The 27409-nt window shown below is 38.0% G+C and overlaps 2 protein-coding genes across 5 annotated transcripts; one reads left to right on the top strand and one right to left on the bottom strand.

Moving 5' to 3' along the window:
* The first annotated feature begins 3030 nt into the window (after positions 1 to 3030).
* On the top strand, positions 3031 to 15287 carry vcpip1 (valosin containing protein (p97)/p47 complex interacting protein 1). Its single transcript, XM_053651656.1, has 4 exons — positions 3031 to 3125; positions 3331 to 6139; positions 11588 to 11674; positions 12409 to 15287. Exons 2-4 carry the CDS (start codon positions 3553 to 3555, stop codon positions 13071 to 13073), a joined length of 3339 nt encoding a protein of 1112 aa, XP_053507631.1. The 5' UTR covers positions 3031 to 3125; positions 3331 to 3552; the 3' UTR covers positions 13074 to 15287.
* Positions 15288 to 15796: 509 nt separating this feature from the next.
* On the bottom strand, positions 15797 to 27409 carry adhfe1 (alcohol dehydrogenase iron containing 1). 4 transcript variants are annotated; one of them, XM_053651658.1, is made up of 14 exons: positions 27119 to 27409; positions 23705 to 23757; positions 23528 to 23571; positions 23288 to 23341; positions 20677 to 20831; positions 20265 to 20461; positions 18699 to 18797; positions 18336 to 18441; positions 18055 to 18207; positions 16955 to 17053; positions 16651 to 16729; positions 16326 to 16422; positions 16060 to 16217; positions 15797 to 15933 (listed from the first exon to the last, which is right to left on the bottom strand). In XM_053651658.1, the coding sequence occupies exons 1-14, from the start codon at positions 27169 to 27171 to the stop codon at positions 15850 to 15852; spliced, it is 1431 nt and encodes a 476-aa protein (XP_053507633.1). In that variant the 5' UTR covers positions 27172 to 27409; the 3' UTR covers positions 15797 to 15849. The 4 variants fall into 4 exon arrangements, with proteins under 4 accessions (XP_053507633.1, XP_053507634.1, XP_053507635.1 ...); XM_053651659.1 differs by having other exon boundaries at positions 18699 to 18776; positions 27119 to 27407; XM_053651660.1 differs by lacking the exon at positions 18699 to 18797 and having other exon boundaries at positions 27119 to 27408.

Raw genomic sequence — 27409 nt, 5'->3', positions numbered from 1 at the left:
AGAGAATTGGCCGACATGGTAGAGAAGCACAAAACTGACATTCTCTGCGTACAAGAGACTAAGTGGAAAGGCAGCAAAGTGAAAGGAATAGGCGGAGGCTACAAACTCTTTTACCATGGGTCGGATGGGAAAAGAAACGGAGTGGGCATCATCTTGGCTGAGAAGCACATAGATCGAGTCGTAGAGGTGAAGCGAGTATCAGACAGAGCAATGAGACTTAAACTCTAAGTAGAAGACACGTTAGTATACATAGTTAGCACGTACGCCCCACAAGTCGGATGCAGTGAAGCAGAGAAGGAGAGTTTTTGGAGCGAGCTAGAGCCCTTAGTAGAAGAAATTCCGAAAGCGGAAAGACTATTTTTAGGAGGCGACCTTAACGGTCATGTGGATGAAGGGAACTTAGGGGATGAGCAGGTCCTTGGTCAACATGGGATGAAGATAAGAAATGACGAAGGTCAGAAAATCATAGATTTCGCAAAAAGCATAGAACTCGCAGTGCTTAACACGTTCTTCTTCAAAAAAGAGAAACAATGTGTTACCTACTGCAGTGGAGAGAAATGCTCCCAAGTAGATTACATCCTCTGCAGGCGGAGAGATTTGAGAGAGACTAGAGACTGTAAGGTAATAGCCGGAGACAACGTGGCACGTCAACACAGACCAGTAGTATGCTGCCAGAAAAGCAAGGAACCCAGACGACAACCACAGACAAAATGGTGGAAGCTCAAAATGGAGGAGGGGATGAGTAACTTTAGAGCGGAGGTAATGCGAGCAAATGGAGGAGAAAGCACCCTGCCGTCGAACTGGACTACTACTGCCAACATGATTAGGCTAGCAGCAGTAAACGCACCGGGTTACTCCAAAGGGTTGAGAAGAGAAAATAAGGAAAAGTGGTGGTGGAACCCAGAAGTACAAACTAGCATACAGCGGAAGAAAGAAATGAAAAAACTATGGGAAACAACCAAAGATGAAAGAATTTCAGAAGAGTACAAGAAAGCCAACAAAGAAGCAAAGAAAGCCATGGCAAAGGCGAAGCGAGAAGCCTACAACGAACTGTACAGACGAATAGAAGATGGAGGAGGGGAACGGGAACTGTATCGTTTAGCACGCCAATGGGACCATAGTGGGAAAGACGTTCAGATGGTGCGTGCAATCAAAGATGAAGACGGAAAGGTACTGACGAAGACTGTTGAGATCCAACAAAGATGGGAAGAATACTACAAGCACCTCCTGAATGAAAAGAATCAACATGGAAAAAGATACAAACAAGAACTGGAGAACAAAGAAGAAGTACCACCGATCAGCAAACAAGAAGTGCAAGCGGCACTGAAGAAAATGAAGCGCAACAAAGCTACGGGCCCAGATGAGATCCCTATAGAAGCCTGGAGATGCTTGGGCGATATGGCGATAGGGTTTCTCACTGGGCTGTTCAATCACATATTGAACACTGAAGCAATGCCAGCGGAATGGAGAGAAAGTGTTCTAGTACCCATCTTCAAAAACAAGGGAGATGTACAGAACTGCTCCAACTATCGTGGTCTGAAGCTCATCACCCAGAGTTTCATAGTGTGGCTGATGAGCTTCAGACCACGATAGTTGGAGCAGTTCTGTACATCTCCCTTGCGAAGAGGTTTGGCGCGCCTTGCACCAGTCAGGTGTGCCAGCCAAATATGTCAGAGCAGTTAAAGACATGTACGCTGACAGTAGGACCAAAGTCAAAAGCGCTGTGGGAATCACAGACAGCTTTGACGTTAAGGTTGGATTCCACCAGGGGTCAACCTTAAGTCCATTTCTGTTTATCACCCTCATGGACAGGCTGACAGATGGACTCTGGCAAGAACCACCATGGACGATGATGTATGCCGATGACATCGTACTATGCACGGAGAGCAAACGCCAAGCTAAAACAGCACTGGAAAGCTGGAGAGCCGCGCTCGAAAGCAGCATAGCATTTGAACGGAATGACTTACAGTCACACTGTAAAGTGTTCATCTAGGTGTCAGCTATAATGCACACCTCAAACCTTATTTAACAAAATAAGCTATTAAATCATATGTAAATTAGATATGAATTTCACTACAGAATGGGCCCATACACAAAATAGCCATAATTTAAAGCTCAATAGCATTTGAAGGGAATGATCCATGACTTTACAGTCATGAAGCCAACTGTAAAGTGTTCATCTAGGTGTCAGGTATGAAGAAGACCTTTTAGATTTCTGATATTTATTAAAATAAACTATTAAATCATATGTAAAAATTGCCATGTATTTCACTACCGAATGGGCCCATACACAAAATATACAATTATTTAAAGCTCAATAGCATTTGAAGGGAATGACGTACTGTCACACATCTAACTGTAAAGTGTTCATCTAGGTGTCAGGTATGACACACACCTTTTAGATTTGTGATATTTATTAAAATAAGCTATTAAATCATATGTAAATTAGATATGAATTTCACTAGAGAATGGGCCCATACCCAAAAGATACCATTATTTAAAACTCAATAGCATTTGAAGGAATGACGTACAGTCACACAACCAACTGGAAAGTGTTCATCTAGGTGTCAGCTATAACGCACACCTTTTAGATTTCTGATATTTATTAAAATAAACTATTAAATCATATGTAAATTTGCCATGTATTTCACTACTGAATGGGCCCATACACAAAATATACAATTATTTAAAGCTCAATAGCATTTGAAGGGAATGATGTACAGTCATGAAGCCAACTGTATAGTGTTCATCTAGGTGTCAAGTATGATGCACACCTTTTAGATTTTTGATATTTAACCCTACAATGCATGAACCAAAAAAACCTTCACGAATGCATAAAGGGGGTCATATATATATATAAGAGGTGTGCATTATAGCTGACACCTAGATGAACACTTTACAGTTGTTTATATGACTGTAAATCAATCCCTTCAAATGCTATTGCGTATGTAACTTTAGAGACGGTCCCTTAATTTCCGCATATCTGCGAATATCGAACGTCCAACGTCAAACCAACTTTATTCCACTAGAGGGTAAAGTCGTGTGTTCTCTAAAAATAAAAAACTTCCGTTTTGGGCATCACTTGCGGATCAGGGGTCAGTTGCACGCGGCTGCTTTGCATTCTGGTTCGTGTAGTGTAAAACGTTTGCAATTCATTTTACATCCTACAGCCTACATTGTCGTTATTATAAGATCACGTGTATATATATATATATATATATATATATATATATATATATATATATATATATATATATATATATATATATATATACTAAGTACAACTTATTCTAAATAACGTTTGATCATTTTTTATGTTTATGAATGAAGCATTTTGTACGAGAGTCCGTCAGTGTTGAATTCAAACTACAACATCCGGCTTCCTTCTTCCTGAACGGAAAGTGACGTCTTAAAACAGACAGTGGGTGGAGAAAAACAACCGCTTCCGTGTTGATCTCAGCCGATAAATAACAACTGTAGGATTACACAAACTGGGGAGAATAATATAATGGTTTTATAAACCATTACGAGAGAATAGAATCACTCATCAAAATGTCGTCGGCACAAGGTACAAAGAAAAGGGACAAGCGAATTTTTTCAGGTATTTGTCCAGATTTCAAATGCCAGGCGAGACTCTTCTTCCCTGCTTATAGCTTAGTTAGCATTGAATGCACGGAGTGTGGCCAACGTCACGAACAGAAGAATCTTTTAAATGTGGAAGAAGTAACCGACCCAGATGTTGTGCTTCATAATTTACTGAGAAACGCCTTGCTCGATGTTACGGGAGCGCCGAAGAAAAGCACAGAGCTGGTCAAAGTGATGGGTCTGTCCAACTACCACTGCAAGTTGCTGTCACCGATTCTTACCCGTTACGGGATGGACAAACAGACGGGGAAAGCAAAGCTACTACGGGAGATGAATCAAGGTGAGCTCTTTGACTGCTCGCTGCTAGGTGGCAGAGCTTTTCTTATTGAACAGGAGCACGTATCTACAGTTGGCTATGGTAAGGACAGATCTGGCAGTCTCATATACCTCCATGATACATTGGAGGAGCTCAAGAAAGCTAACAACAACAAAGAATGTCTTATTCCTGTACATGTGGATGGAGATGGCCATTGCCTAGTTCATGCTGTGTCCAGGGCGTTAGTGGGTCGTGAGCTTTTTTGGCATGCACTAAGAGAGAACCTCAAGTTCAGTTTCAAACAAAATCTGGATCGCTATAAGGCTCTATTCCAAGATTTTATTGACACCGCAGAATGGGAGGACATCATCAATGAGTGTGACCCTTTGTTTGTGCCTCCAGAGGGTGTCCCACTTGGATTGAGGAACATACATATTTTTGGCTTAGCCAATGTCCTGCACCGTCCCATAATCCTGCTAGACTCTCTGAGTGGCATGAGGAGCTCGGGTGACTACTCGGCTACGTTTCTGCCAGGCTTGGTGCCTGAGGAGCAATGCAGAGGAAAGGATGGCTCTCTCAACAAGCCTATCTGCATTGCCTGGAGCAGTTCAGGCAGGAATCATTATCTCCCACTAGTGGGTATTAAGGGAATGCCACTTCCAAAGCTGCCTGCAGCACTGATCCCCAAGGCTTGGGGAGTTCCACAGGAGCTTATCTGTAGGTATGTCAGTCTGGAAGTCTGTGGAGGCTGTGTTATCGGGGGAGATCGAAGCCTGCAGGAGAAATACCTGCTCCGTTTAGTCAGTGCTATGGAGGATGTTTTTATAGAGAAACATGGCATCCATCCTGCTCTGGTGGCTGATGTTCATCAGTATGTTTACCGCCGAACAGGAGTGATTGGCATTCAACCTGAAGAGGTGACAGAGGCAGCAAAAAAATTGGTGCAGGAGAATCGTTTGCACCGCTGTCTGATGTGCAATGCACTGTCTGAACTCCATGTTCCCCCTGAGTGGTTAGAGCCTGGTGGAAAACTGTACAACCTTGCTAAGTCTACTCACGGCACTCTCCGGGGAGACAAGAACTACACCTTCCCATTGAATAATGTGGTATGTTCCTACTGCCCTGAAAGGGATGCACTGGTTCCTGACTACAAACTCAGTTCACTGTCCACCTGTACCTGGTGCCACAGAAACACTGCACGGCATGTTCGTGATGATGGATCTATAGTGTACCTGGATGGGGACCGTACCAACACACGCTCACAGGGTGGTAAGTGTGGTTGTGGCTTTAAACATTTCTGGGATGGAAAGGAGTATGACAACTTGCCAGAGGCATTCCCTATTACCCTTGAGTGGGGTGGCCGTGTAGTCCGCGAGACTGTCTATTGGTTCCAGTATGAATTAGATCCAGCACTGAACAGCAATGTCTACAATGTGGCAATGCGCCTTGTCACCAAGCACTTCCCAGGAGAGTTTGGCAGTGAGATTCTAGTGCAGAAGGTGGTGAACACTGTTCTGCACCATACAGCAAAGAAGAACCCAGAGGAGTACCACCCAGTGACCATAGAGGCTGCTCATATGCAGGGCCAAGGGCAAGGGGTTGGGCAAGTGGTGGAGTGGGATGCAAACGCTCCCCAAAAGATTATATTGACGGGTCAGAAGGGCCGCACGTTACATAAAGAGGAACTGGTGATGAGCCAAACAGAGAGGAGTCTGCAACATAAGATTAGTGAGCAGGCAGCTCTGTCCCAACGCAGACGCACGCAACGGCAGCAGATGCAAGACCAGAGTGCAGAGCCTCGCTCTGCCTCACCTGCCCCCTTCTCCTCAGCTCCACCCACACCCACCAAAGGTCTGACCCCTAGTGGGCAGAAGAAGATCCGGGTGACAACCAGCGATGGGCGGCAGGCGACACTGCAGCTGCAAGCCCATAATACCTATGCAGAGCTTCAGGAAGCCATCACCCAAGCCTTCAACCTACAGCCCCACCAACAGTGTATCCGGCATGGCTTTCCTCCTCGGGAACTGCCCCCACCACCCCCCGAGCATCAGGACCTGCCTGTGGCCCTGCAGCACGGAGACCGCATCACTGTGGAAGTACTCCAGGAGAGTGTCCCAGATACGCAAATAAATACTCATATCCCGATGGAACCTCGGCTCAGCAAAACCAGCAGCCGAGATATACAGGACAGTGTTGATCTGGAGATGTCATCGCTCTGTCTTCTTGCAACACTTATGGGTAGGACATAACCTTTTGAAAAACAGTAACAACCCATGTACATATATAACAGTTTGAAACACAGAATAGGTGTAGTAGGTGCAAATATCAGCTTTGCCATGGAAAATCACAAAGCAGAGTAAATAATTATTTGTCCACTTAAGTCTATATTTAACTGTTTTTATTGAATTCATAAGGAAATTGTGCCATTTTTGAGATTGTATTATGTAGGGCCTGTATAATATTTTTTTCAAAGGCATTTTCAAGAAAAAAAAATTCACTATATTTGTTGGAAAGGTGTCATCTTCCAGAAAGTTAGTTAGTCCATGTGATGTGTTCGTAGTATGCCATTTTGTTGGAGGTGCATAACAGATTTCACATCCACCAATCTGAAACTGATTCTTGGTATCTTGGTCAGTAATGGTCTGAAACACTGGATTAGTATATGATCAGGTTTAACATGGTCTGATCCAGTCCACTGTTGGATTTAATACTTGTAAAGTGATACTTGAAAAAGCAGCTAGTTACTTGATATACAACACAGGAAAAATACAAATTGTGCACTTAAACAATGGACCGCATTTATCAAGCTGGTGTTTTTTTAAATAAATGCATAAGTAGACTCAGTAACGTAAACCTCAGTTGACTGCCTTCAACTTTATTACTGGCGAAAAGTAATTGCAATTTTAATCTGATTGTCAAGTTGAAATAGCTTACAGTGAGGGAAATAAATACTGGATGTGTCAACATTTTTTTTTTTAGTAAATATCTTTCCAATGAGGCTATTGACGTGAAATTTTCACCAGACATCAGTATTAACTCAAGAAATATGGAAATATAAAGAATTCAGTCCATAAATAAGGTTGTGTGTAATAAAGTGGAATGACACAGGAATAAAAGTATTGAACACACTAACTGAAATTCATTTAATTACATTTACATTTATTCATTTAGCAGACTCTTTTATCCAAAGCGACTGACAAATGAGAGAATACAAGCAAATACTTAGTGGGGAAGCCTTTGTTTGTAATGACAGCTTCAAGACACTTCCTGTATATGAAGAAATTAATCAGCTGCAGTATTCAGGTGTGATTTTTGTCCCATTCTTCTAAACATATTATCTTTAAATCTTGTTCAATTGGATTCAAGTCAGGTGATTGACTGGGCCATTCTAACACCCTGATTTTTTTTCTCTGAAACCAATTGAGAGTTTCCTTTGCTGTATACTTTGGATCATTGTCCTGCTGGAAGGTCCACCCACATCTCATCTTCATCATTCACTGCGTGAGCAGTGGAGTGCATTGCCTATTGTTTTCTCTGTGACAATGGCACCTGCTTCCTGCAGGTGTTTCTGGAGCTCTTTCCGAGTGGTCCTTGGCTCTTGGGCTACTCTTCTGTCTATTCTTCTGAAAACCTGGACAGAAATCTTCCAAGGAGCTCCTGTGCGTGGATGGATGATGACGGAGTGATGTTGCTTCCATTTGCGGATAATGGCCCCAATGGTGCTTACTGGAAGATTCAGAAGTTTTGAAATACGTCTGTATCCGATTCCATCAATATGTATCGCAACAATAAGGTTGCAAAGGCCTTGGGAGAGCTCTTTGTTTTACCCATCATGAGATGGTTCTTGTGTGACACTTTGGTAACGAAAAGCCTTTTTATAGACCATCAATTTACTAACCCAGCTGATATTAATTTTCACAGATAAGGGGGTATAATTACTTATGGATTTCAGCTGGTTCCTTGCCTTGGATAACTGCTTTTTCTTAGTGTTTCAATACTTTTTCCTTGTGTCATTCCACTTTATTACCAACTTTATTTATGGACTTTAATGTTGTGAATTCTTTATATTTCCAGAGTTCTTGAGTTAATACTGATGTCAGGGGAAAATTTCATGTGAATAGCCTCATTGGAAATATATTTCCCGAAAAAAATGGTGAACCATCCAATACTTATTTCCCCAATGTATTTATTTCAATTACACACACAAATTTAAATGAACTTTTGTGAAACACAGTCATTTTGTATTAATGACATTATTCAAAGAAATATTAAATAATTTGATTAATAATATTTACAGAACGCAAGCCAAAACAAATCCATAAATTAAGACAACTCAAACCAGCCATGCCATTAAGACAACAGAAATGTTACTGTACAAAAGGAGGACACGCTCCAATGTCTCAGCTAGTGTACAAGTTGGTTCTGAAGATTTGGTTTCAAAAGTTCTATGTTTAATAGCAGCTAGTATGTAATTGTACTGTTTTGTTGTTATTGTGTTCTTCATCAAGAATAATAATGAACCCACCATTCAAGCAGTTGCCACCCCCAAATTGCTGCTAATTCGAAATCGAAAGTAAAATGCGCACTGCCTCACGGGCATTCATAAGGAATTCATAGGACTAAGTGAATAATAAGTAACTGATTAGCTGTATACCTCTTAGTGTGCTGCATATAAACATTGACTGCTCACCAAATCAGGTTTTCTTATTACACATGCCTACCTGCTTTTCCAACCAGGCATCTGGTGCTGGAGAGGCCAAGAGTGCATCAGTGTGAGAGACTTGTACATGGCCTGGCCAAAAAAAAGTCATGCACTCTAAAATTTAATTGCACAACCTTTGGCTTTGATTACAACACGCATTCCTCTATATCTATTTATCTTATCTATCTATCTTATCTATCTGTCTATCCATCTATCTCTATCTACTAAATTTCTCAGCCGATACCGATAACCGATTATTCAGAGTGATTATCGGCCGATACCTCTAGTTCTGCCTTTTTATGCCTTCTTTTAAATTAATAATAATAAATTCCACAATTCTGAAAAAATGCAAATAAAAACTTTATTCTCTCCATTTCAACAAGTTGTTTCACAGTAACTGGTCTCATAAACAGAAAACACATTACTCTAATTAACTAAATTCTGAAGATTAAAGTAAGATTTCTTAACTTATTGAATGTTATTAATTCATATTAACATTGACTGAATTCTAAAAACCTGTTAGGCTTCACATTCACTCACCACAAACAAAAGCATTTCTACTTTCTTTAATTAATTAATTAATTAATTAATTAAAAGAAGGCATAAAAGGCAGGACTATCGGTATCGGTCATCAGATATCGGCCGATAACACTCTGAATAATCGGTTATTGGTATCCGCTGAGTAATTTAGTATTGGTGCATCTCTAACACACACACACACACACATTATATATATATATATATATATATATATATATATATATATATATATATATATATAAATTGGACAAACAGTTGTGTTAATGTAAAGTTTTAGTATGGTATTAAGGTGGGGGTTTTTTCATTCAATTAATTGGAAAAATTATCCGCCAAATTATCGATTATGAAAATAATTGTTAGTTGCAGCCCTAGTGCCCAGGAAGGCAGGGCTCTACGGTAACAATTCCTTTTATGAGCACTTGTGCTCCTAATTACAAAAAATTAGGAGCAGAGTCAAAAATTTAGGAGTACGGTTGTAGTTATTTTTTTTGTTTGTTTTTGTTTTTTTAGAAATGGTAACATTAATGTGCCACAATATAACACACAAGTAGGCATGAGAGAAATTCTCAATTATGACAGAATTTAGGAACATACTGTGAGCCATGACAAATTAATTTACCTTCTGATAAACTAAATGTAATATTTTCAGTTAATTTTACAGGCTGTATGCAAAAGACAATAACTTGTAACCCAAAAAACCTCACTGTTCAGTCTTTGAAGTCTGCTCCTCTTAAATCAATTTAAAACTACACTATTAGACATTTTCCGCTGTCATGGTTCTGGGCTGGAGTCAGTTCTCGACCCAATCTGTGTATATTGTGTATATATCTGAATAATCTCATATAGGATGTGATTGGGTGAGTTCATTTACTCATCAGATGCAAAGCACTTTAGTTTAATGGTGTTCACTACTGATGCTCCGATCAGGATTTTTACAGCCGAAACCGATTCAGATACCAATCTTTTTTTTGTTTAAGCTTTAATCAGGAGGTCTGTCATAAACAGTTAAATGTAAGCTCTCTACTCATGGTCACTTTTTATTGAATTAAAATAATAGCAATGAGAAATACTGTTTGTTAATTGATAAATAAAAAACCATAAAATATTTATTTTAAATATCTTGAACAATAAAGAATTAAAGGTAGACTAACAAACATGGTCCATAGTAGGAAAAAGAAGGCAAATGGCCTTTTAAGGAAATAGCGAACTAAGCTTAATGTCAAATTGATATTAATTGCAACCCATAGTAATTAAACATTTTCATTTATGATTTTATTTATATTTTATGAATTTATTATATCTATTTTTGAATATTAAATAATTTATTTATAACTAAGCATATTTTCTGTCTTTATATTTTATTAGGTTTTTTTTGTTTTTGTTTATCAGTTGTTCCTTTTAGATGGGGTCCCCCAGTACAGTGTTGCCATGTCTGCTGATAATATTGTGTTTTTGGGGGGGGGGGGGGGTTAAATCAAAACATGGAAACTGGAGTTGAATTTTCTAGTGATATCTGGCGGCCGTGCGCTTAAATGAAATGAATGCGCTGTCTATTAGAGCTGGTGAAGAGAGTGAAGAGAGAGCGGCAGCATGCTGTATGTTTACAGACTGAAGAGTTGCCAGTAATTGTTGCATACCTATATTTAACAAAGATATATTTTTTGATAAACCTGTGTTGTGTTTGCAATTGTTTGATATCCATGAGAGCAGAGTATTTTTGTGAATTTATTTTTTTTTTAACAAAAGATCAAAAGACAAATTTTCACAGCCTTCTTTGCTCATATATACCAAGGGTGCCAATATTTGTGGAGGGCACTGTATATATGTACACCACCTCAGTGTGAGTGGTGATCCAAAAGAAAATTCCAAAACGTAATGGCATTGATTAAACCTTATGCATTCTTTGAATTATAGAACTGTTTTAATATAAAAGGTTCTTTGCTCTTCAAGGGTTCTATATAGAACCTATTTTTGAGAAAGGGTTCTTTTGGCCAAGTACAGAACCCCAGGATTCTCTATAGAATCCCAAGGAACCTTTTTTAAAGAGTGTAGCATTATGTATTCTGCTTTTTTTTTTTTATACAAACATCATTTTAACACAAAATATATAAAGCACAAAAATGGCTCCAGGAGTGTACAATATATAGTTTGTTAGTCAGAAAGAAAAGTGAGCATTGTCTATAGGGCTGCTTTTTTGTAAATGTAAATATCCACATATCATCCACACCAGAATTACAGTGTGAAGCCAATAGAAGACTGAAACACAGCAGATTTTAAGACTATCATAAACATAGGTTTATATGCATATAAACATAAACATGGGTAACATAAACATAGGTCATATGCATATGCAAGCAAACAGTCCAAATCCCACTTGCTGCTTTACTCTTTGTTCATGATCTTTCAAAAACATGCAGGTGTACTATTCTTTCCCTGTCTCTCAGGTGAGGATGTGTGGTCGTATGCTAAGAAGTTACCTCATCTCTTTCAGCAAGGAGGGGTCTTCTATAACATTGTAAAGAAAGATATGGGTAAGTCTCCCAGTGTATTTATTTATTTATTTATTATTAAAAATCATTTTCTCTGCACTAATCATAGTTTGAGGTTGAATTTCATTGGATTGAGGTTAATTTTAGTGAGTGAAGCCTATCAGGATATTGTTTAAAAGTAATGTCAACCAGACTTTGCAGATAACTTATCAGGCATGGAACACCCTTACTCTATAGACATGAAGAAGCTTAACTAGTGTGTAGAGGCACAGAACTCTACTGTCCTTCATTTGAGAATACTACCAACCCCAGCTTGGATTTGCACCTGACACACAGATTCTTCATTCTAGCAATGTTAAACAGTATTTTTTTACTGTGCGCTCTCTTGGTGTAAAAATGTTTTTATTTTTGTGTTTGTGCAGACCTAGACTGATCTGCACTATTTCTATCTCATGTACAGCACACATATTACATGGACAGGAAAGATATCCTGAAATAGGGTTTTGGTCACTTGGCAGTGAAAAGGAGGACAAAATGCCCAATTATTTTTAAATTCTTTTTGGTGTCCTTTGAAAATCACTATTATAATATTTTAGTTGGTTTGTAGAACAGGAAAAGATTGAATAGACTTTGAAACACTGATCTTAATAACTGGCATTCAGCACTGGTCACAAGTTAGAGCACTTGTGGGTGATATACTGTGGTCTGGATAAAATGTTATTTTTTAAATGTGTGTGTGTGTGTTCTCATTCCTTCTGGTATGTATTCAACTTCAGGTCTATTTGATGGGAAGCACTGCACTCTGCCACACCTGACTGGTAAGACATTTGTGTTTAACGCAGCAGAGGAGCGTTTGGAGCTGTGTGTGGATGCTGCTGGCCACTTCCCGGTCGGCCCTAACGTGGAAGAAATTATCCAAGAGGCACTGTCCCAACTGTGTTCCGAGGCTCCCTCTCGCAACCCTGAGGGAAGCCCCGTTCATGGCCTAAAGCTCGGCAGTGGAGGGGTGGTGCGCAAGAAGGAGCAGACTGTTACTGCTTTCCAGGGCAAAGGTCACTCACTGGGCTCCACCTCACATGAGCACCAGCCAATCAGGCGGGAGCACAGCAATGGAGTGGACATGAGTGGTAGTGTACAGGGGGAGGGGCTAGCACGGTCAAGGGAAGAGCTGGTACGTGTGGCTCCAGGCATGCTCACTATGCGTGAAGGGTGTCGAGAAGTAGAATTAGAGCCCACAGCTATTGAGGCTCAGCGGCGCCACCTACAGGAAATGGTGTCAAATATACAGGCCTCTATGGACAAACACTTACGGCAGCAGACAACACCTAGTACCGTTACTAAGCAGGATGAGAAGGAGGATGGTCTAGATGAGCAAGACGAGATAAAGAGCCAGGGGGCAGAGTCTCCAAGCATCTCTGAGCCCATGGACCAGTCCTTATGATGTGCTCTTTCACAGACACACTCGCACACATTTACTCACACAGTGATCCTATTAACCCATAACTATATGTGTGGTTCTCAAATGCATTCCTCAGTAACCATTATAAAGAGGTTGGAGTTGAGCAAAGGTGCAGGTAAAAATGTGCTTTTTCCCATATATTGCAGCACACGCACTTAACACTCATGCTTTACATAGACACTTAAGTCAGGAGTACACAGTAAGGCTGAAAGGTTGTATGTAGTGACTGTGTGTAGAACCAAGTGCATCTGATGTTCAATACACAAAGCCTTCTGTAGCAGTTTCTACTCATGAATCAGCTACAAAATGCATCTACCCAGTCTGTTATAGATAGTGGGGTGTTTTTGTTAGTTTGTTGTGAAAACAGACTCCTAATTGTCTTAATGTAGACCAGCTGCATCATTCAAAGATAATGCAGTGCTGATCAGATTTTTCAACTGGCTATGTGTGTTTTGCACAGTGATACTATTGGTAGGATGTGATCTATACATCTATGGACTGTGTTATTTTCTTCTTCAGCTTAAGCCATGTGTGGATTAAATGAAAGTTGTCAGTATGAACTCTGCACTGGATAGCACCACTTACCTGTCTTTGTGACCAGGTTAGAACTGCCAGCTCTTGGTATTCAAAAGTCACAATGATAGAAAAATGTTAGGAATTATAAATGGAAGGAATTTATGTTAATTTTGGCACACAATGCTATGCTTATCATGCTGCTGTGAGATTAAGTTTGATTAAGATTAAGTTTGATTTAAAATGTTAATGTGTCCCAGAGAATCTAATCCTCTGAAAACACTAAAGATTGAAGAAGTGCTTTAGGATTGACTTGAGACTGGTAATGCTTGTACAGTATATTGCATCATTACTAAAGCTTTTAAATTTCCATTTGGAGTACAGACCAGTGGCAACAGAGACTTACTAAGATACAGGTGTTTTGCTTTGGCTACTGATTCTTGTAGTTAAGCTGATTGTAAGTAATTTCTGAATGGCCTGTTTCTGGTGTGATTTCTGTCCTTCACGGGGGTGCTGGTGCGTTCTTGTATGATTAGTTAAACCTAATCATTAAAAAAAAAAATTGAGGAAACATTTCTCCAGGTTGAAAAAAAGGTGTGCACTCTATGGATCTACCTTGTCTGGCAGGGAGATTGGAAAACAAGCTGGCTGGGATGACCTGTCCAAAGCTCTATTCCTTTATGATTAAGATGGGTCTAGTGGAGAGGAAGGTTGTATTTACATTTGCTAGTGGTGGCCTTGTACATGTACCATTGTCCATGCACATCCACACAGCCTTAATGGTCACTAAGGTTTACCTACAACCCTCAGTATACACTCTTAATGACACTTTTCTTCTTCCACCACAATCAGATTTTTTTTAATCATCTTGTATAATTTTCTTCTAAATGTTTTGATTACATATCAGCTAAAGGTAGCTCAGACAACTCTCCCAATCATTTATCTGTAAAATGTAATTTTGCAAAGTTTTTTTTTTTTTTTTTTTACATGCAAGGCTGTTTCATTCCTTTTTAACCCTTCTTCCAAGTGAGTGTCATTCATGTAAATAAAACTTCAGTGCAGTGGGATGAGCATACTGCAGAATGGAGTCTAGCCTTGAATGTGGATTCAGGTATAGGCATTTCCAGTTTGATGAGCAAGTCACCTGGGATTATTTTTTCTTTTGAAGAACTAGAAGTAGAAATTTCTCATGAGCTAAGTAGCTCATTATTTAATGTTATTGCTTGATAGGTTTTGACTGTATACAGAGCTGTCACAATAGGAAGAATAATTCATTATATTTCTCTGTTGGATCTTCAGAGACAGAGAAGAATGTTTATAAGCACTATTCCTGAATATTGGTAATAATATGGCCAAAGTTAAAATTCTAAAGAGATTGGTTATTTTCAATCTGCACAAGTGATCTTATTGATGAGGTGATGGCCTGTAATATATAGAATATATATTGTACTTTATCCTGTACATAGTTTTTGTTCTTTTGATTTGTTTCTTCTGTTTGCAAACAAAGTGGTCTGAAGATCCCACACAGCTATAGAATTTGAAGTTTGCATGTGCAATAAATTTTTGGCCTAACAACAAAATAAAGTTACTGCCTCACTGCAACATACTGATGTTATTAGCCTCTCACCATAACCATGACAACAAACAACAACAATGAGATCAACAATCTTTTCTATCCATATTGATTATAATAAAGTTTATTCATCTTTTTTTAAAAAAAAAAAAAAAAGTAGTGTGAATTGAAACATGCACATGATAGTTGTTTTATTGGGATTTTGAGCAGTTTCAAATATTTATTATTATTTTAAATCTGGTGTTTCCATCAATAACAGTGTAGAACACTGTACGAATACCTTTATACACTACTCATTATTCCAGATTATTGCAACCAATAAAACAAAGTAATTATTATACTTCAGCTTTAGATGACTAGAGCTTTTGATGTGAATATCAGTGTAGGTAGATTTTCCAGCACATTTCTATTGTGTCTATACACACTGGGGGTTAAATGCTTCTAGATAATATTTTGTGGTGGCCAACTTGTGAATTATAGTTGTTGCACAAGACTTCAAAAGGCAGATGAAATTCTGTCTGCTTTGTATTGATAAAAATACCATATTACTGACTACATAATTTATTTTACAAGATAAATCTTGATTTTGTTCCAACTTCATACTCAAAACAAGGGTCATGTTTGGTTTGTTCTTGGATTAAAACATAACAGATGTCTAATCATCGTGCCTATTTAGTATAGTGTCATGGATGCTTCAAACAAACGAGTGAGATCCTCTTCAGTGTGAGATCTTGGTGAGAGTTTTGTCACCCGCTCCTGCAAAGCACACACACACACACACACACACACCTTGATACATAAACATAAACATACACAAACAGTCAAAATGCCATGTCATTGTTACAGTACTACTTGGAAGGACCACGCCAGACAAGCGCAAACCTGAGGAATAGTTCCCTTCACCAATTCAGGAATGTCCTCTTTACTGTAGCCAATTTCAGACAAGCCATCTTCCACCTCCAAGTCATACAGAAAGTTCCTCAGTATGTCTGCCAACACACGTCCAGCATCTTCTGTCTTCACATTCCTTACATCAGCACCTTACACACACACACACACACACACACACAGTCAGGTCTACACAGTACAATAAAAAAATATATAATTTAAAAAAAAAAAAAGAAAAAGTGTCCATCGTTGTACATTACCCAGTATCTCTGCTGCCTCTAGGTGGCGCTCTGGGCACATGCAGGCAGTGAAGGCAAACACAGCAGGAGATGTGAGAACGACAGAGAGGCCATGAGGCTTCAAGCATGTCACCCACATGCAAAAACATATTTGTAAATAAATAAATAAAGAAGCATTGCAAACATAGCAGCTAACAGCTTTTAATTTAAGTCTGTCAATGTTAGACATAAATAATTTAACAAGTTGTACTACGTTTAATTATTTAAACTTTTACTCAAATGAAGGATTTCTGTAGTCCATATGCTGGATGTTTGAGTGTTGCTTATTGCTCAGGACTGTGCTCACCACTAACGGATGATCCACTCTGTATCCTTTAGCCTTATGGGTTTTGATGTTCCCAGAGATAGGATATGACATTCCATGACTGAAATTAAATAACAGAGGATGTGTTCAAGAAGAAGAAATTAAGCATTAAGTGGTTTCCCTTTAGTTTAGTTTTTTTGTTTGTTTGTTAACTGTTCTTTCTGGCAATATTTCAAATTAAAGGGAACTTTTGCAGAATGGTATTTTTTTTTACCTTTTAATGTAAAAAAAAGGGTTTAAATTAAATTTATAGCTGTAAATTATGTATGTAAATGAGAAGAGTTACCATAAATGAACTCCTGCATTACCAAAGCCGATTCCAGCAAACACACTTGCCAGGTGCATGCTGGAGCGTGCCTGTACATCATCTGGATTATGCACCGCTCTGACACACACACAGAAGTATGACAGTTATGATCATACATTTTATTTACCTGAAGAAGAGAGCTCAGACAATGATGCATAATGTTGGCCAGATTTATTGGTAATACAGAAATGTATAGCCATTTTAGCCTAACCTCCTTTTATTACATTAGACTACACCACCATAAAGTAGAGAAACAGTCTTAGCATTCAGAAAATTAGCATTCTGTTCAAATAATGAATAGAAATGATGAGACAAGCCGTGTTTAACCATACAATTAATGGGTGCCTGGGGAAAAATGCTCAAAATCGGAAACCCGTGATCTGTTGTCTGACCGCAAACGGTAGTAGATGCTCTTTACAGAGTATAGAATTCCATAAACTATCACACGTTAAAGAGGCATAACGTAACATTTTCAACATTTCATGAATGGGGGGGGGGTTATTAGTAATTAAACAACAGAGTGCTTTATGGCATCTTAATAACATGACAAGCTGCATTTAATTATTTAAGAACTGGATAACAGATTGATAAAGTGATAACAGGAACTAACTTTTTTCATTGTCATTCCACAACATTAAACATAACTATAAATGGATAAAATGTATTTAAATAAATATTGAATTGTTAGCATTGCCAAACTGCTGTGGTACAAGTGGGATAAAACACTTACGCTGTTAAGTGGAAAATAATCAACTCTTGGGTGCCCTTCCCTTTTTCATTACACCATGCCGTCGTTTATTATTTTTCCACAGCATGCCCTTATATATTACAATAGTTACCAGAATAACAGCATTAGCTTCCAGAAACTTGTACCAACTGTCATTGTTGGATGCGATTCATCTACATAACAGTGTTGAAATGTTAATGCACTTGTCCTCTGCAATCCTCTGGAAATTGTCCATACCACACTATGCCTCTTTATGTGTGCAGTAAACTAAAGTCAGTTAGTCAGACAGAAAGGTACACTAGACTTTTATTTTTATTTCTTATTTAGGATTGTAACTCTCATTTTTAAGTACCTTTTTAAGTACTTCGCTACTATACAGAGGGCATGTCTTGCCCAGACATCGCTGATTGGGTTGCTGCCCTGATAAGCAGGACGGGTGATGGGGTTGGTAGGACATGGACTCCTCATGTTATATGGCAAAGCAGTGTAGGATTCCAAAGCATGGCTATTGGAGGTGACAAACATTGAAATAGAGAGAGAGAGACTAGATGAGTAAGGATTGAAATGAGAAACAAAGAATTCCAGTACCTTAGTAACCACATACAGATGCACACAGTGTGCATAGAGCCTTACCAGAGTACATCAAAGCCACTGTTGGCAGCCACTCTGGCTGGCATGTGCAGTGTGTGTAATGGATCCACCATTGCCAAAGTAGGCCTCAGTGACCGACTTGCTATGCCTGTTAACAAAACGCATGAAAGAAAGAGTCACATTTAAAGGAAACTAAATTCTAATCAAAGAGTGGCATGTCTATTATTAAATACTTCTACTACTAAATAGTGGCACTTAAATCTTTCCAAGTTTAAGTGAAATTAAAAATAAAACCAGTGTAACTGGTTTCTAAAAACAGAACCTATAAAGTATATAAAGTAAGTGTTAGAATGATGCTTCAATTGAAAATAAAATATATTTTATTTTAAATTAATTTTCTCACACCTGTTTTGGCCTTCAGGTCTTCAAAATCAAATATTGCTACACCCGTGGTCTCACTCCCTGTACCTGCTGTAGTGGGTACTAAACACACACAGAATAGGCCTATAGCTCTTTTTACAATATACTCTACATTGTCTCACGGCAGCTTTCACAGTTATATATACACACATTTTATATATATATATATATATATAAATAAAACTGAAAGCTGCTGTGAGACAATGTAGAGTAAAATATATAAATATATATGTGTATAAAATTACATGATATAGTAGTCACTGGATACAATATATTTTTTGATACAGCAAAAATAACCATTGCCTTAATATGTTGATTATATTTCTATTTACAATTGATTAAAACATTCAGCATTATAAAATTATAAGAACTAAAGCATTTTTTAAATAATTAAACTAAACTGTTATGGGTCTAAGGGGAGGAGGTGTCTGAAGTACAGGGCCTTTATTTCCCATTCTGTACCTAGGGAGTTGTACTGTCAAAGTCAGGTAACTGTCTGCATCCCTAAACATGATTTTGAATCCTGTGTTCTTCACTACCAATTAGAGTCCCATATCTATGAACTTCCAAGTTGCTGCACTGATTTCTTTAGCCTAGATTAAATCTGCTGAATCAGATAGACTTTGCTGTGCATGTTAGTTCATGTTTTCATCTAAATTCCACTGACACAGCCACAGTGTCATAACGTACCAGTGTTCCGAAACACCAGGCCTTAAAGATTTGGGGGACTCTTCCAGTTCCTTCTTGCCTCTGACTTTTGCTGTTTTTCTTGAGCTAATATGCTAGTACACTAGCCACCTCGCATACCCATGTGCTTAGAAGTGTCTTTATCCACCAACCCTCCCCACCCCAACACCCGCAGCCTATCCTGATATGAGACAAAGAGGAAGCTACTTTGTCAGTGGTGGGAGTGTGGGCTTGATTAAGTTTAAATGTTTAATACACCTCATCTAATACAAGTGTTATTTTATGACAAACTACTTTATTATGTAGTCTGTTGAATACATTGTTTGATACCCAGATGCAACAAAAGTGTCATCTCAAACAATGCAATATCGTTATATCCCTAATCCATATGTGTGAGGATGTGTGATTAACTTTAAAATCTAAAGTCTTTTAAACACAGAGTTAATGAATACATGGGTCACATAAAAGGTCATAGAAAATCTTCACTGCCAGACAAACATTTTGAGGCTGTACATGTACATATTGAGGCTGCATTCATCTCCTTATTAGATCCAGGCTTGTTTGCTCTGTGTAACAAAGATGTTTACCTTGAATTTATTTGACATGAACTTTTATAATCTGAATTCCCAGCTCAATTGAGGTTTATAATTTCAGTTTCCACAATCTGGAAGTGACTACAAGGTGGCCAATATTCTATTTTAAAGACATGACATTTAAAGAGTGGCATTAGAGCAATATATTGTATAAATATATTCCAGATCATCAGAAAAAAAAATTCATGTGTTATACATGTTTCTATGTCATAAATTAAGCATAAATCTGATATAACCAGTATATTCCTTAACCGAGTGTGCACACAAGTACCTGCAATAAGAGGCTTCAGTGATCGGTTAATTGGCTTTCCTTTCCCAACTGGTGCATTGACAAAATCCAGAAAGTCAGCCTCCGGGTGACATGCATAAAGATTGGCAGCTTTACAGGTGTCAATCACAGAGCCACCGCCCACAGCTACATATGCATCAAAATTTCTTTTCTTCACAAAATCAATTGCTGCTTTAAAACTAAAAATGGGGGAAAATATAATACTGTCCTTCAAACTATGGAAAATATAGACTCCCAATACAGCTCTCTCTCTCACACCATAAACAGATGTACAGCTCTGTTATTATACTGTATAACATTCATAACTCAATGTTTGCTGAAACAGACACTATGTCTCTACTACACACACACACACACAAACATATACATACACCATACACTGTGCATACTTCACCTATAATCTGTAGGTTCCACCCTCACACCGTCATAGCATTCATACTTCACACCATGTCTGGCTAGCGAGTCCAGCACTGCTGTCACTGGAGGCAACTTGGACAAGTTCCTGTCCGTCATCAAACACACATTTCGTGCACCCAAATTCTGCAAGTCCTAACAAAACATTTAGAAACTTCTCATTATATTCAAATTCACATTCAATTAAAACTGTAATTGATTACAACTTTACCACCAAATCACTGTTGTAAGTACATTTTAATATTCTTCCTGATAAACGGTGGTGCCAAAATTGTTAGCAAGAAAATCAGAATTTTACCACAAAAACCCCAGTGAATCTTGGTGTACAAGACAGCCAACTTTCTTAAATAATTAATGGATCCTCTATTTTTTCAACCAACCATCTCTATTTTTTCTGTAGTGGATTACTTTTTTTGAGTAACTTGCCCAACACTGGTTGGCAACTCTGCAAACACAAAGACTGAGACCTATAAAGCCATTGAGGGTTAAATTCTGGTGTTAAGTGCCTAAAAATTCTTAGAAATAAGGAAAACGACTCAGATAGTTAGGCCTAAACGTTGTTATTATACATACGGAATGAAGATGCTATACATAAACCATGGTGCTTGAAAGTATGCGAAGCCTTTAGAATTTTCATATTTCTGCATAAATATGACATAAAACAATCATCTGATTTTCATAACTCTTTTTCCAAGGTCCTCAGAAATCTCCTTTGTTCATGCCAGTATACACTTCCACAGATGTGTTTTGTGAAGATCAGACTTTGATAGATCCCTGTTCTTTAAATAAAACGGTGCTCAATCACAACTGATGGTCATCCCATTGATTGCAAACATCGGATTCTAATTTCACCTTCAAATTAACTGCTAATCCTAGAGGTTCATATACTTTTGCCACTCATAGATATATAGACATTGGATCATTTTCCTCAATAAATAAATGATCAAGTATAATATTTTTGTCTCATTTGTTTAACTGGGTTCTCTTTTAGGACTTGTGTGAAAATCTGATGTCATATTTTGCAGATATGTAGAAAACAATAAAGGGTTCATAAAGTTTCAAGCACCATCATACAGTTGTGCCCAAAAGTTTGCATACCCCTTGCAGAAGCTGCTAAATCTTAATACTGGTAACAAAATAAGAGGGATCATAAAAATCCCCTGCTGTCCTGAATTTCACATAACAGATGTTTACATATAGTCCACAAGACAATATAATACCTGAGTTTATATCAACTACCCCGTTCATAAGTTTACATACCCTTGATTCTTAATACTGTGTGTCGTTACCTGGATGATCCACAACTGTTTTTTGTTTTGTGATAGTTTCATTAACAACTTGAAACATGTTTAAGAAATAAAACAGTTTTAAAAATTCAAAACATGAAAGATGGCGACATCATAAGGATGAGAGGCGAACTACATTAAGAATCGATTCGGGGATTTCCTGAATCAATATAGTTTCGTTAAACTGAAGATCGATTAAAATCGAAGAATCAATATTTTTTACCCAGCCTTATTATCTAGATGACATTATTATCTACAGCAATGATTGTCAGCGGCACATGCAGCACCTGAGGGCCGTTCTGAGATTGCTGAGGAGGGTGGGACTCACTACTAACCCAAAGAAGTGACTGATTGGATGGGTGGAAGTACGGTATGTGGCCTTCCACTTAGGCCATGGGCAGGTGCGTCCCCAGATTGATAAGACAGCAGCGATTGCAACCTGCCTGAGACCCAAGACCAAAATAGAGGTGAGACAGTTTTTGGGGCTGGCTGGATATTACCGTTGGTTTGTTGACTGATCTCACTAAAAAGGGAGTGTCAGATCTGGTCCAATAGACAGAAGCCTGCCAGCAGGCTTTCACTCAAGTAAAAGCTGCACTCTATGGTGGACCACTCTTATAATCTCTCTCCCTTTTGTCTTACGCGCATCAGACATGGGGTTGGGGGCCGTGTTGTCCCTGGGTTGGAGGGGGAGGAGTGCCCCGTGCTGTACATCAGCCACAAGCTCTCTCTGCAAGAGAATAAGTACAGTATGGTAGAGGAGTGTCTGGCCATCAAATGGGTGGTTTGTGAATGGAAGGAGGAGCTGGAGAAGGCAAATGGTAAGGAATGCACACCTGCGGGGAATTGTACTGGCGAGAATAATAAAAAAATAATAATAAAGAGAGAGATGAGCGCCTTGAGAGACAAAGTGAGCCAACCAGCACAGAGCCATGTGGGTGTGTTTATAAAATAAAACCTCTGAAAAGCAAAAGTGAAAGTTGAAAAACAAAGAGCCTTTTGAGTTGTTTCAAGCCTGCCTCCAACTTCCACACTATCTGCCAGAAAAGTGGGACAGGGTCACAAATTTATAAGTGATGTATTGAGTATAAACATGGAGATGTTGTATAAAATAAAAAAGGACTTCTTGGACAGTTTTTTGAATGTGTTAAAATACTACTAACTAGTTGCAATGTTACTCTAGCGGTCAGTTTGTACTTTCTCATTCAGCAAATTTAGCCTTCATGTATCTCTTTATGTCCATTCTCTCGGTGCCAATAGTTGACCACATGCTTGCTCTTATTTTTATGGACACAAAACTATTACCATGCCAATCTCTCTGGTCACACCCTTCCCATATCTGACATTAGAGCAAGCCATCTGAAAACACAGGTAAAAAAAATAAATGAATCAAAATCTCCACAAGCCATTTAGAAAGCACAGCATAATTAAAGAGCTATGAAGTGAGCATTTTACAGACCTATGCTATCACACTACAATTAATTTTTTCTATGGAATAACACCAAGATATGGTTATACATTATAAGTAGTAGGACTAATACCAACCTCAAAAGCATAGTCAGTATTTCTCCCACTGACATGACCTGTACCTGGCCACAAAGAAAGTGGTCATTTCAGCTCATTTCAGCTCATGAGTTTAAATGCCAAAATGTCTTCTGAACATTACTAATTGTATTTACTTATACGTATTTACTTGTATTGTCTATCACAAGTGAAATGTACCTGACTGATAGATGTGGACAGAATGCATGGAAGAGTGAGCAGGACATCTGCACCTGTTAAAAAAGATCACATGGGACTTAAACAGAAACCATGGGCAGGTAAAGGAGTCTGACCTCGAAATAAAGTTATCCATGACTCATGTGTATCTATCCTGAAATATAAATGGACAAACATGACAAATATATATTTCTCAATTCATAAATACACGTTTGTTTCATATACAGGTGTGTTTGAAAGTTTCTGAACCCTTTAGAACTGTCTATATTTCTGCATAAATATGACCTAAAACATCATCAGATTTTCACACAAGTCCTAAAAGTAGATAAAGAGAACCCAATTAAACAAATGAGACAAAAAAATATTATACTTGGTCATTTATTTATTAAGGAAAATGATCCAATATTACTAGAGCTGCAACAACTAATCGATAAAAATCGATAATAATCGATTATGAAAATTGTTGTCAACGAATCTCATTATCGATTAGTTGGTCTGCGCGCGGTACATTTACTCATTACGTTACTTCTGTTACGAAAAAACGCTTCGGAGAGTAAATGAGTTGTGTCCCAAATGACGCACTGTACACTAACACTATGCACTGCGTACTCTACCGTCAAGAGCAGTGTTTCCATGGACCCCTAATGGTCAGTGATGTAATTGCAGGGGGTCCGTAGGAAAGTTTTAAAAATGTTTAAATAATATTTTACATATTTTTTGTTAAATGTATCAAAATATATCCAACGAGATGTTTTAAAATTAATCAATTTGGTTATTCACGTGCATTCACAAATATCACATTAGCTGAGTTGACGATCGTTCATTGATTAATTTATTTTAAATTTATTTACAAATGAAATGATAATTTGCAAAAACCTATAAGTGGTAGACAAGTTCAATTTTCAGTCTTATATAATTGGACAATAGTTGTGTAAAGTTTTAATCTTAAGTTAATATTGGTAACACTTAAATGGGAAAAAATGGTACTGAAAGTGTGCCCCGCCCCATCCAATCAATCGATTAATTGAAAAATAAATAAAATAAACGGCCAACTGTTCGATTATGAAAATAATCGTTAGTTACAGCCCTAAATATTACATATCTATGAGTGGCAAAGTATGTGAATCTTTGCTTTCAGTACCTGGTGTGGCCCCCTCGTGCGGCAATAACTACAACTAAGCATTTCCGGCTTTCTGGCTTGCCCACGTGATTGTTAGCAGAGTGTAGATGGGCAGCAATGTTCTTTTTGGAGAGCAGTGGCTTTCTCCTTGCAACCCTGCCATGCACATTAACATTAGCCAACGTGAAAGAGGACTTTAGTTGCTTAGAGTTAGTTGCCTTTGTGCCTATAGAAAATATTTACGAAGTGTAATCAATATGTGTAACTAACATTTGGATATGTTAAAGTACAATCAATATGTATAAACAACATTTAGAATTATTTGTCATGCAACATCAGAAAAGGAAATCTGGACTACAATTCCCAGCAGCCACTGCACCACACCATCATGTCACATGATCACCTGCACCTGAACTGCATTCATGTTAAGGAGGGTATTTATAGCCACAGTTTGCACTACACTGGCTGTCTTACTTTGGCGTTGTTACATTTCTCTGCCTAGGTTCCATAGTTTGTGTATTAAGTCTTTTGTTAGTACTTTTGTTTTATTTCCATTAAATATGCACTTGCGTCCTACTTGCATTCTGTGTTGTGATATTATTTAAGCATAATCTAATAATCAATATTAGTTAACAAGCATAATCTATATGTATAGTCAATATTTAGAAGCATAATCTAAATCCATAGAACACTTTTTGATAAAGTTATATTCTAAGTGTGTATTGAGTTAGATAAATTCTTACTGTACAATAATTGTTTTTCTGTATCAGCCTGCACCTTTCTGCACAGCAGAAAGTGTGTGTTTGCATAATTTAGACTTTCTGCAAACTGTCTCACTTTATTGTTTCAATAAAGTTTAATTACTCTTTGATATCTCCAAACCCTTTGTCTCTTAAGTCTTTTTTTAGGCTGGAAAGATTGTTTGCCATGACCTCGGACTATTACACAGCTTGCTCTTGGAGTGATATTTGTTGGTCGTCCACTCCTGGGGAGGGTAATAATGGTCTTGAACTTCCTCCATTTGTACACAATCTGTCTGACTGTGGATTGGTCTAGTCCAAACTCTTTAGAGATGGTTTTATAAACTTTTCGAGCCTGATGAGCATCAACAACTCTTTTTCTGAGGTCCTCAGGAATCACCATTATTTGGGTCATGATACACTTCCACAAACATGGGTTGTGAAGATCAGACGCTGATAAATCCCTGGTTTTTTTTTTTGTTTTTTTTTTGTTTTTAAAGAAAACAGGGCGTTCACTCACACCTGATTGTCATTCTATTAATTGAAGACACCTGCCTCTAATATCACCTTCAAATTAACTTGGTAATGCTAGAGGTTCACATACATTTGCCACTCACAGATATTGGATCATTTTCCTTAATAAATAAATGACCAAGTATAATATTTGTCTCATTTGTTTAATTCGGTTCTCTTTGTCTGCTTTCAGGACTTGTGTGAAAATCAAAATCATGTATATGCAAATATAGGCCTATAGAAAATTCTAAACTTTCAAGCACCACTCTAAATAATAAAGAAAATCCAAATATTTATTTTAAAATGCACTTTAAGCATAAATGTTCTTAAGATATTTGCTGTTGAATTTGCATTTATAATTGACTGGATATGCATGGACATTTGAAGATGATAATTGTGCTTCCATGTATCCTATCTTTAGGAAATTAGGCATTCGACTTCAGCCAATAAGTTTTTTAAATAGGTAAAGGACATGAAGCTTTACTTCTGTGCAACTGGACATGTTTAAGGCTATGGTTTACAGGTCCTTTAATGCCAGAAATATGTTAACTATCATCGTTTACTTTTATGAAAGTAAAAAACAGCTGCTCTATTGTTTTTTTCTTCCTTCGTTTCATTCTCCTACTTATTCGGATATGTTGACCTTTAATCTGTCTTCTTGTTCACCCTGTAATCTGTTTTACTGACCAAATAATGGCAAGTAGCAAAGAATGCTTCTGACTTAAGCAACAAAAAATGCTCCAGACAAATTGGGAACTGCTGAGCACACTACATGGTGTTCAGTAACATAAGTGATAATTTGCAACTAACTAAATAAATAAATAAACAAATAAAATAAACTATAAATAGGCTAACTGAAAGGGTAGACAGCATTACCTGAACTGTAACTTGACCTCATAAGATATTTACAAACAACAGTTGAGAAACCGTACAGCTTTAAAATTATACAGCATGCTATTACAGTAACATATATTATAATTATGATGTCACTTTAATGTTATGTATTCGTTTAATGGTTTGCCATGCGGATGTTGTTTGACTTACGCTTGAACGGTAAGCTGCCTCAGTAAATGCGTCACCCTGTCGCGACCCGCCATGACTGCGTCCTAAACGTGTTATTTTCCCAATCCGCGTTCCCTGCCCGATTTGCGCACACTTCGTTCATGCTTTACGACTGTACCCGATCTGTACCTCGCATGTGCGTCATTTTACGGCAGGGGTCTTCAATTTTATCCACAAAGGACCTGCAGGCTTTCATTCCAACCGAACAGGAGCCACACCTGATTGTTTAATCATTAGTCTAGGTCTCCAAACAACAATCAAGTGTGCTCCTTT

This window comes from Ictalurus furcatus, chromosome 20 (assembly GCF_023375685.1).
Source record: "Ictalurus furcatus strain D&B chromosome 20, Billie_1.0, whole genome shotgun sequence".
Lineage (NCBI taxonomy): Eukaryota > Metazoa > Chordata > Actinopteri > Siluriformes > Ictaluridae > Ictalurus > Ictalurus furcatus.
This window is presented reverse-complemented; position numbering and strand designations above follow the sequence as displayed.

Coding starts and splice junctions, on each gene's coding strand:
- vcpip1 (XM_053651656.1), top strand. CDS start 3,553: ATGTCGTCGGCACAAGGTACAAAGAAAAGGGACAAGCGAATTTTTTCA. Junction 6,140..11,587: donor TCTTCTTGCAACACTTATGG/GTAGGACATAAC, acceptor CCTGTCTCTCAG/GTGAGGATGTGTGGTCGTAT. Junction 11,675..12,408: donor CATTGTAAAGAAAGATATGG/GTAAGTCTCCCA, acceptor ATTCAACTTCAG/GTCTATTTGATGGGAAGCAC.
- adhfe1 (XM_053651658.1), bottom strand. CDS start 27,171: ATGGCGGGTCGCGACAGGGTGACGCATTTACTGAGGCAGCTTACCGTT. Junction 23,342..23,527: donor ATACTGACTATGCTTTTGAG/GTTGGTATTAGT, acceptor CTGTGTTTTCAG/ATGGCTTGCTCTAATGTCAG. Junction 20,462..20,676: donor GTGGAACCTACAGATTATAG/GTGAAGTATGCA, acceptor CCCCATTTTTAG/TTTTAAAGCAGCAATTGATT.